The sequence below is a fragment of the Phocoena sinus genome, chromosome 11 (assembly GCF_008692025.1).
Source record: "Phocoena sinus isolate mPhoSin1 chromosome 11, mPhoSin1.pri, whole genome shotgun sequence".
NCBI classification, from domain to species: domain Eukaryota; kingdom Metazoa; phylum Chordata; class Mammalia; order Artiodactyla; family Phocoenidae; genus Phocoena; species Phocoena sinus.
In genome coordinates, this window is record NC_045773.1 from 40575209 (window position 1) to 40586538 (window position 11330).

The 11330-nt window shown below is 46.7% G+C and overlaps 1 protein-coding gene across 1 annotated transcript; it reads left to right on the top strand.

Moving 5' to 3' along the window:
• Window positions 1–4005, top strand: LOC116762828 (neutrophilic granule protein-like). The gene is given in 5 exon segments (XM_032650287.1): window positions 1–1366; window positions 2062–2166; window positions 3134–3192; window positions 3194–3233; window positions 3841–4005. Coding segments are annotated over 5 exon segments (981 nt in total). The 5' UTR covers window positions 1–721; the 3' UTR covers window positions 3973–4005.
• The last annotated feature ends 7325 nt before the right edge of the window (window positions 4006–11330 follow it).

The following is an 11330-nucleotide window of genomic DNA, read 5'->3' on the forward strand; positions in this document are numbered from 1 at the left end:
ATCTTCCCGGACCAGGGCTCAAACCCGTGTCCCCTGCACTGGCAGGCAGATTCTTAACCACTGTGCCACCAGGAAATCCCTTGAAGCACGTTTAGGTTTTTTCTAAGTTTTCACCATTATATGCCATGGCTGCATGGATTTTATGAGACTTGGGCCTTTGAAGACCTGTTGGGCCTGCGGAGGACTGTTCTGTGCTCTGCCTTCTCTCTTCACTTCTGGCTCTGACCTTCTCAGCTCTACCCTTAGCTTTTGGGGAAAGTCACGATCTGCTCTGTGCCTTGGTTTCCCCACTGGTGGACTTCAGTGGAAACACCCGGTAGTTGCTCTCCTCCTCCCCAGTTTCTGAGTCTCCTGCAGAACAGGAGCCCCGCAGCCAAGGAAGGGCTGGGAAGTTAACATGCAGACCCCAGTAACTGAGGGAGTCAAGGAAAATGGGAGCCCTCAGAGGAAGGGGAGGCCCTTGCTCTTCCTCTTGTGAGCTGCTGCCTGGGGTTGGCCGTGTCAGCAGCCAGGAATCCCTGCCCTGATCCTGTTGGGGACAGCCTCCCTGCAGCAGGGAATGGCCTGGGGGAAGTGGACAGCGAGGCTTTCCCTGGAGAAGTTGCTGACGTCACATCCATGAGGGGCTGTGAGCCACGCATTGTCAGATCTCATGATTTTTTCAAAGTCAGGCATCCAGAGTTTTAAGGGTTGACAATCAGTATTTTAAAACATACGTAACATGGTAGGTGTCAGCTTGAGTACAGCCTCAGATTGGACTGTCTCCTTGTGCTCTCAGCTGAGGAACTGTCACATAGAGTTCATGGATCCCAGACAGTTGTTTCAGAATCAAACCAGAACAGCCAGGCAGAGACGGCACAGAGTCCTGGACTGTCAGAGGTGGCCTCCTCGTGGCACAGGTAGGGACACTGAGGCCAGAGTGAAGGGACTTGCCCAGCATCACACACATCTCCTGCCCCCAGCTCAGGGCTGCCTCACTCCTAGGCCCTGGACTATAACCCAATCCTACTTGCCTCTTAGTCATTGGTATTTTGGAACATTGGCTAATACTGGGTGCCTAGCGAAGGAAAGGAGAGGCCCCTTTCAGGAAGACCCCAGCCCTGCATGTCATCAGCAGCCCTTGGGCAAGGCTGCCCGAGTAGCACCTAAAAGGGGCTGCAAGTGGCAGTGGATCAAAGAAGGGACAATGGCAGGGGCTTGGAGGGCACTGGTGCTGGTGGCAGGCTTGGCAGCAATGGCCTGTGTGGCCCAGCGCAGTCTGAGCTATGAAGAGATAGTCATCCAGGCCCTGCGGTTCTTCAACCAGGGGCGACAAGAACAGCGACTCTTTGGCCTGCTGGAAGCCATCCCACCACTGCCTAGCTTGGTGAGTGTTGGGGGCTCAGGCCCAGGAAGCGGGTAACACTCTGCCTTATAGCAGCCTGTGAGGACAGCAGGCAGGAGAGAATGCCTCGCACAGGCACAAAGTGCTTGGTTGACATTAGCTGCTGTTCTTATTATTATAATGTTTCTCCCCTCAGAAGATAAGACAAAGACCGTAATTTCTCTTGGGCCTGACAGCTGGCTAGCTGGTCAATTCCGGGCTTTGCCCAAGGATGAAATGTGGGTTCTGGGAGTCCAGCCTGCACCCAGGCCCTGGGCTTGTAGGAGCAAGCAGGGCTGTTTCAAAGGACAGACAGGAGCTGGACTGGTCTCACCGGCGCCTCATCAGGGCCTTCCAGTGTCCCCTTCCCACCCCATTATCTCTCTCCTGGCAGCTGAGCATGCGAGGCAAGTATTCTAGTTCCTTTGTCACAGAAGAGGAAACTGAGGGGCAAAGATGGGAAGTGACCCCTCAAGGTGGTACAGCCATGAGGTGTTAGCCTCGGCTAGTTTCCAGAAGCCCTGCACACCTTAAATCTCTGCTCAGGCCACTTGAAGAGGCTGCCTCCTTTGGGTGGAAAGTGCAGACCTCGGCTAAGCCCCTTCCAACTTGGAACTGTGAACTCTCTCCTCCTTGCCTTTGTTCCCTCCTCTGTAAAAGGGAGACAGATGATCATGAGTCTTCTCTTGATTTTTTAGAACTCCAACACCATGATCCCGCTCAACTTCAGGATTAAAGAGACGGTGTGCTTTTTGCTCTGGCACCGCCGACAGCCCCGAGAACGTCCCTTCAGGCCGGGTGGGGCGAGTCTCCCATCCCCTGGCTCCCTGCCCCCATGAGCAAGAGAAGGACCTCCCCTCTCTCCCTTCTCCCGGAGGCTGTATTTGCTTCCACCCTCCTCACCTTGCCAGGTGAAGTTTGATTATGGAAGGCATTTAAAAAAAAATAATAAATTTACTTATTTATTTTTGGCTGCGATGGGTCTTCGTCAGTGTGTGCTGGCTTGCGGGGGCTACTCTTCGCCGCAGTGCGCAGGCTTCTCATTGCAGTGGCTTCTCTTGTGGCGGAGCACGGGTTCTAGGTGCGCAGGCTTCAGTAGTTGTGGCACATGGGCTTAGTTGCTCCGCGGCATGTGGGATCTTCCCGGACCAGGGCTCAAACCTTTGTCCCCTGCATTGGCAGGCGGATTCTTAACCACTGCACCACCAGGGAAGCCAAGAAGCCATTTTTAAAATTGGGTTTTTCCTTACTGGTTTTTCTTACTACATGTAAATTATCAATTCTTATTAGAAAAACAATACATGCTAAAGAAATGACTAAATATTAAGAGAAAGAGGAAGGGGACCATAATGCACCTAGTGATAACTGTTTTTCTAAAATTAGGAAAATAATATTTTATTATAGCAAATTAACAAAATGTGGAGAAGCAAACTAAAAAACAAACAAAAACCCCCTGCAACCCCACTACCCAGGAGGAGACAACATTAACCGTTGGTGAATCATCTTCTGTATCTTTTTTATGTACACACGAGTGTTTTAAACAAATATAGCTTCCTCTGAGGCTAATTTTGGAGGCCTTTTCCCGTTTAATATAACTTGCATGAAAGTCCTTAATTTTACTGGGTGTTCACGGAGCCCGCCCGGGTCCCCCCAGCGTTCGCCGCTCCCGCCTGGCTCTGGGGGGAGGATTAGGGAGGGCGCCGGCTTCGGGAGCCTGGGTACCTGGGCAAGAACGTCAGCCACCGCGCCCCTGTGCTCACTGACCCGCAGGAAGAGCGGAACTGCACGGGCATCTTCTTCATGCTGCAGCACATCCTTCCGTCCCTCAACCGTCCCTCAACTGCCCTGGGGACCCGGACCACGAGCGCGAGCTCAAGCCGGAGATGAGCCCCTATGCCCACGCTGGCCCCAGTCTGTTTCCGTCGCGGGCGGTGCTCTGCCCGGTGACCGCCGATGACCGAGGGGCCCTCACCCGGGCCACTGACTTCGGCGCCCTTCTAAACGCAAGTCGTCGGGAGGGGAAAGGCTTGTGGAGTGTGAGGCGAGGTTGGACCTTGATGACTGCTAGTCGTTTGGCAGGAGGGGTGGGGAGGAGAGACTGGTGATTGAGGCTAAGGGGCGTCCTGGGGGTGAGAGGGAGCTCAGACTTCACAGGACACTGGCTCTGCTCTGGGCCCTGAGCTCTGGGAACCCTCCTCCACATCCCACATTTGGAAAAACTGAAGCCGGAGGTGCAGCCTCCTAGCAAGTGAGTGGAATAGCCAGAGAGGAAATGAGCGGCAGAGTTCAGGCCTTCCCAGGCCCTCTGGGCTCCGAATGGAAGGGCCTCACTGGGGACCACCTCCAGCCCCATCACCAACATCACTGCCGGTGCCTCACATTCATCCCCACCTGGAGAGAGGGGCCACAGGCAGGACAGGAAAGGGGGCCAATCAATGAGGGTGATCACGTCTGCATCACTTCTGCAGGTCCACCAGGTGAGGCGTTCTGCTGGGTCCCCTGGAGCAGACACTCCAGGAACTGAGAGCTCCCAACTGCCACCTGCAGTCAGGGACCTGTACGAGAAAGCCAAGCACGACATCATCACCAACATACTGAGGAATTTCTAGGGCTGCGGAAGGGAAGGGATGCCCTGCAACCCCACCACAACCTCTTATTCCCACCCATTCTCTTCCTCTGCTACCCTCAGCACTCCCTTTCCTGCAGTCTGAGCCCACCCATACTCCTCTGCATTCGCATACCTGCTTCCCTCTGTCTGGAATTCCTGCCCATCCTGTGTCTGTAAATCCTGCTCATCTTTTAAGGCACAGCTCCAAAGTCACCTCCTCCAGGAAGCCTCTCTGTTCTTCCCTGGGCAGCAGAAGTGTCCTTCCCTCATCTGTGCATTCATGATCCCCAAACCATTACCTGGCATTACCTGCTGTGTCCCAGGCTCCGTAGCACTGTATTTACTCACAGCTGAGCCCTCCTCAGCCAGCTGCAGGTGGCTGGGGAATGACTATCTCAGCAAAGTGCTCCTGAATCCTGGGAGGGCAGTTCCTTCTGTGCAGGACCCTGAGCGCCCTTGTTCCCTGCCCAGTCACTGTGACAACTAAATGTCCCTTCATATATCCAGGTACCTCCAAGAGGGGGTCAGTCCACACTCTGGTGAGAGCCACAGGAGAGAAACTCAATGAAACGTTTCTAAAATAAATGATTACATGAATGTGAATGAATAAGGTGTTAGAGCTGGGCCAGCTGGACTTGGGGTGAGGAGACAAATGAGACAGGTCCTGGGGGTGATTCCACTGTGCACCATGGGAACACAGACTCCCTGAGGTCAGGGCAGGGACAAAAGAGAAACACGGGTTGGGGGGGCATCCAAGGGCTTCCCTGGAAGCTCAAGAAGGCAGAGTAATCTGCCCCCAGCCTCCTCAACCACCTTTCATTCCTTTATGCTTCCTTCTTTTATCTAAGCTCCAGCCAGAACCTCTCCCTGAACCCCAGACTCGCATTTCAGATTGCCTCCTGGACGCCTCCCCATGGATGTCCAAGGTGTGCCACACACTCAGTATCTTCCCTCCAAACCATCCTTCCTACAGCCCACCCTAGCCCAGCTGATGGCAGCCTCCATCCAAGCACCTGAGCATCTGGCTCTCTGCTGTCTTTCACAGCCACATCTGGTCCACCAGCAAACCTTGGCCTTGGTTCCTGATGCATCCAGCCCTGAGAACAGGGCCTGACACACTGCAGTTGCTCAGTAAATACTTGTTGAATGGATGAATGCCCTTTTCTTCTCACTAGTAGGCTCCTTTTTCAAGTCTTTGCTACAGAAATATCTGTGGGAAACTCTCATTTGAGGGGCCATGGTGTAGAGCCCCTTGGGGAAATGGGTTTTTTAGTAATTATCCCAGGAAAGCCAAGGACTCCTCTCCATTAATGATAATAATAGCCACGATTTATGAATGCCACTTCCCATACAGTGAATGGGAATACACTTCTCAGGTCTCAGAATTGCGTTGCAAGCTGCATGCATCACCTGCAACTTTTAGTGAGAAAACTAAGCCTCAAGGAAATAGGTTAACTTGCCCATAGTCCACACTCCAATTCCCTTGCCACCTAAATCTCAGGTAGCCCCACTGGTGGGCAAGAGGGGGTGGGGGATGCTGCAGGGAGCAACCCTGGGGTGGGAAAGGGGCAGGTTTGGGCTGAGCAGGATAAACTAGACCCCAGACCCTCTCCCCATGGTGGGACAATGATGTTCAGCTGGAGAAGGTCACTTCTAGCTCCTGCAGAGAGCAGAAGGCACCAGCACCGCAGGCACACCACTACATATCACTCCCTTGCCTGACCCCCACCCCGAAAGAGTACTTCCAGGTCTCATCCAGGTCTTCTGGGGGGTCCTGGACACTAATGGGCTGAGCAATTTCTCCCAGGAAGCTCAAGGCTCATCTATGGTGGTCAATGCCACATTACACAAGGCCCATCATGTCGTACCCCGCAAGAGGGCAGGCCTGTAGGATCAGCCACAAGACTCTGCTGGGGCCACTCTGCTGTATTCTCATAGCCCAGACACTATCAGGCCCTGAAATAGTATCAAGGCTCCAAATACAGCTCAGCCTCTTGGCCTTGGCAGCTTCTGAAAGTCTTCAGGCCCACAGAAGCAAGACCAAGAAGGAAAAATTCACTGGGGGTTGGGGGTGGGAACACAATGGGTGAATAGACCTCTAGGGCAACATCTAAATGGCTGCAGGAATCAAATTTCATTCCTCATACATACAGGTACAATGTGAGTTTTATTTTTAAAAGAAAAAATGACTTCACAGTCATTTTACGGCCCATTTTACAACCAGCTTATTCTCATTTAACCTGTCAGCTAACACACTTCAGTCACTATTGACTCACCCCATGTTTTTTTCTGTGTAATTCTCCATTGGGTGGTTAGACCTCCATTTATTTAAGTCACTCCTGCTGTCGAAGTTGTTTCCATTTTGTTTTGCTTTGAAATTGCTGTAAACAATGGTGAGATGAAAATAAGTTCCTAGAATGGAAATGACGTCAAAGTGTATGACCATATTAAGAATTTAGGGGCTTCCCTGGTGGCACAGTGGTTAAGAATCCGCCTGCCAATGCAGGGGACACGGGTTCAAGCCCTGGTCCGGGAAGATCCCACATGCCGCAGAGCAACTAAGCCCGTGCGCCACAACTACTGAGCCTGCGCCATAGAGTCCGCGTGCCACAACTACTGAGCCTGTGTGCCACAACTACTGAAGCCCGTGAGCCTAGAGCCCGTGCTCCGCAACAAGAGAAACCACTGCAATGAGAAGCCCACGCAGTGCAACGAAGAGTATTCCCCACTCACCACAACTAGAGAAAGCCCGTGTGCAGCAATGAAGACCCAAGTCAGCCAAAAATAAATAAATTACTTAATTAAAAAAAAAGAATTTATCGTATTGCTAAATTACTATCTAGAATTATAGACAGTAGTTTAGCAATATTGCTCTTCTGGCAGTTTTATTTATGCTGCTGGGAAATAGGGAATTGCCTGAGTACCGAATAGGGGAATGGTTAAGTAATTTGTATTATATTCACTGAATATTGTACAGGCTTTAAGATAATTTGAAGACAATATTATATCAAAGAAAATGCTTGTGTTAGACTGCAGAAAGCCTGATTAAAGAAAACAGGGACAGAAGGCAAAAAGAGCTCAAGTTACATGAAAGGGGATAGCCATGGATACAGGAGTGACAGAATTTAAGAGCTTATGACTACTTACAACCACAGAGAATATGAAAACCTGGAGGAAATGAATGCTTTCTTAGCTAAACATGATTTATCAACATTGACTCAGGACCTGAAGGGGAATATGTGAAAAGGCCCATTTTCTCAGAAGAGTCTGGAGAGGTGATTAGAGTTCCAGGACCAGATGGTCCACAGCTGAGATTTATCTAGTCTTTAGAGTGGGGCTTCTCAATGTACATAACAGTCATCTGAGGAGTCTCATTAAACTATAGACTCCAGCCCAGTAGGCCTGGGGTGGGCCCCAGGAATCTGTTTTTGTAACTACGTTCCAGGTGATGCTGACACTGCTGATCCATGAACCACACTTGGAACAGGGAGGCTTTAAAGGACATATAATTCCAAAGTTATTTAAACTTTGTTAATAGTTTATATAAAATACACATAAAATTATATATCTATGTATAAATTATTTAATTCAAAATCAAGGAAAAAGATGGAAAGCTCCTCAATTCATTTTCTTTGTCTCAGAATACACTTAATAGTAGAACCTAAAGATAGTATAGGGGGTGTGGCCAAGATGGTAGCTTAGGAAGACCCTGAGCTCACATCCTCCCACAGGTGCACCAAAACTACAACCATTTATAGAACAGCTATCTATGAGAATGTCCTGAAGACCAGCAGAAAATATTTTCCACAACTAAAGATACAAAGAAGGAACCACAATGAGATGGGGAGGAGGGGTGGAGATGTGATATAAGTCAAGACCCACACCCTCGGATAGGCAACCAACAAACAGGAGGATAATCACCACTGCAAAGTTTCTCCCCAAGAAGCAAGGGGTCTAAGCCCCACATCAGGCTCCTGAGCCTAGGGGTCCTGCACCAGAAAGGTGAGCCCCCAAAACATCTGGCTTTGAAGGCCAGCAAGGCTTGCATTCAGAAGAGCTGGGGGGCTGTAGGAAACAGACTGTTCTTAAAGGGCATGTGCAAAATCTCACATGATCCAGTGTAGAGGCAGTAATTTGAAAGGAGCCTGAGTCAGACCTACTTGCTACTTGCTCATATTTTTTTTTTTTTTTTGGCCATGCCATGCAGCTTGTGGGGATCTTAGTTCCCCAACCAGGGGTCGAACCCAGGCCCTCGGTAGTGAAAGCATGAAATCCTAACCACTGGACCACCAGGGAATTCCCACTTGCTTATCTTAGAAAGTCTCCTGGAGAGGCAGGAGGCAACTGGGACTCCCCCTGGGGACATAGATGCTGGCTGGAACCATTTTTGGGAGCTCATTCTACCATGAGAACACTGGTGCTGGCAAGTACCATTTTGGAGTCCTCCCTCTAGTTTACTAGTTCCAGGGCTAACCTGCCCACCAGTAGGCTGGGACCAGCCCCAGGTTCCCCTGGGCTATGCAGCCAGCCACACCAGGACCTGGCCTTGTCCACAAAAGATTGGTAGCCACCACACAAGGCAAGGTCTGGCAGCCAGTGGGGGTAGGGGCCAGCCTGACCTACCAGCATGCCCATAGTAGTCAGGTCAACCACAACAGAACAGCCCACATAGGGGGCATCCCTAGAGTATACAGATCTGGTGACCAAAGGTAAGTGTGTTGCTGGGCCCCTTAGGATGTCTCCTACACAAGGCCACTTCTTCAAGATCAAAAACAAAACCAACCTACCTAATACACAAGGCCACTTCTTCAAGATCAAAAACAAAACCAACCTACCTAATACATAGAAATAAATACAAAGAATTAGGCAAAATTAGGAGACAGAGGAATATATTCCAGATGAAGGAACAAGACAAAACACTAGAAGAAAAACACAGTGAAGAAGAGTTCAAGGTAATGATCATAAAGATGCAGAAGAGATCTTCGGGAGAAGAATGGATGAACACAGTGAGAAGTTTAGTAAAGTTTAGTAAAGAATTAGAAAATATAGAGAAAAGTTTAGTAAAGAATTAGAAAATATAGAGAAGAACAGAACAGAGCTGAAGAATATAATAAGTGAAATAAAAAATACACTAGAAGGAATCAACAGTAAATTAGATGTTACAGAGGAATGAATCAGTTAACTGGAAGACACCCAAGTTACCAAATCACCCAAGCCAAACAGAAAAAAGAAAAAAAGATTTTAAAAAATGAGGATAGTTTAAGAGACTTCTGGGACAACATCAAGCATACTAACATTTGCATTACAGGGGTCCTGGAAAGAGAAAAGAGAAAGGGGCAGAGAACTTATTTGAAGAAATAATAGCTGAAAACTTTCCTAACCTGGGGAAAAAAAAAGACATCCAAGTCAAGGAAGCACAGAGAGTCCCAAACAAGATGAACCCAAAGAGGTCCACACCAAGCACATTATAATTAAAATTGCAAAAATTGAAGATAGAGAATCTTAAAAGCAGCAAGGGAAAAGCAACTAGTTACCTACAAGGGAACTCCTGTATGACTATGAGCTGACATTTCAGCAGAAACTTTGCAGGCCAGAGGTAGTGGCATGATATATTCAAAGCAATGAAAGGAAAAAAACCTACAACCACTCTACTCAACAAGGCTATCATTCACATTTGAGAGATACAGTTTTACAGAGAAGCAAAAGCCAAAAGAATTCAGCACCACTAAACAGGCTTTACAAGAAATGTTAAAAGGACTTTGCTAAATGGAAAAGACCACAGCTAGAAATATGAAAATTAGGAAAGGAAAAATCTTATTGGTAAAGGCAAACATACAGTAAAGGTAGTAGATCAACCACTCATAAAGCTAGTAGGAAGCTTGAAAGACAAAAGTAGTAAAATCATCTATATGTGCAATGAACAGTTAAGGGATACACAAAAATATGTAAAATATGATGTCGAAAACATTGATGTGTGGGGTGGGTAGTAAAAACTGCATTTTTAGGTTGTTAGAATGCATTTGAACTTAAGAGATCATCAACTTAAAACAGCTATATATATATAAAATAACCACATATATAAAATAACCATATATATGTCATTACATATGAACCTCATGGTAACCACAAACCAAAATTTGTAATAAATACGCACATACAAAAAGAGAAAGGAATCCAAACATAACACTAAAGACAGTCATCTAATCACAAGGGAAGAGAGCAAAAGAAAAAGAAACAAAAAGAACTACAAAAACAACCAGAAAACAATGAACAAATTGCAGTAAGTACATGCCTATTGATAATTACTTTATATGGCATATATGGCCTTCAATAAATAAATGCAAATGATGTAATTGAAAAAAATTACTATAAATGTGAATGGACTAAGTGCTCCAATCAAAAGACAAAGAGTGGCTGAATGGATACAAAAACAAGACCCATATATATGCTGCCTACAAGAGACTCATTTCAGATATAAAGACACACATAAACTGAAATTTAGAGGACAGAAAAAGGTATTTTATGCAAATGGAAATCAAAAGAAAGCCTGGGTAGCAATACTTATATCAGACACAACAGACTTTAAAACAAAGACTGTAACAAGAGATAAAGGATATTATATAATGATAAAGAAATTGATCCAACAAGAAGATATAACAATTATAAATATATATGCACCCAATCAAGGAGCACCTAAATACATAAAGCAAATATTAACATAAAGGGTGAAATTGACATTAATACAATAATAGTAGGGAACTTTAATACCCCATTTACATCAATGGACAGATCATCCAGATGGGAAATCAGTAAGGAAATACTGGCCTTAAATGACACAATAGATCAGGTGAACTTGATAGACATATATAGAATATTCCATCAAAAGCAGCAGAATACACATTCTTTTCAAGTGCACATGGAACACTCTCCAGGACAGATCACATGCAAGGCCACAAAACAAGTCTAAATAAATTTAAGAAGACTGAAATCATATCAAGCATCTTTCCTGATCACAACAGTATGAGACTAGAAATAACTACAAGAAAAAAACTGCAAAAAAACACAAAAACGTGGAGGCTAACCAATATGCTATTAAACAACCAATGCGTCACTGAAGAAATCAAAGAGGAAATTTAAAAAAGTACCTGGAGATAAATGAAAATGGAAACACATGATCTATAATCTATGGGATGCAGCAAAAGAGGTTCTAAGAGGGAAGTTTAATAGCAATACAAGCCTACTTCAGGAAACAAGAAAAACCTCAAATAAACAATCTAACCTTACACCTAAAGGAACTATAAAAAGAAGAACAAACAAAACCCAAAGTTAGTAGAAGGAAAGAAATAATAAATATCAGAT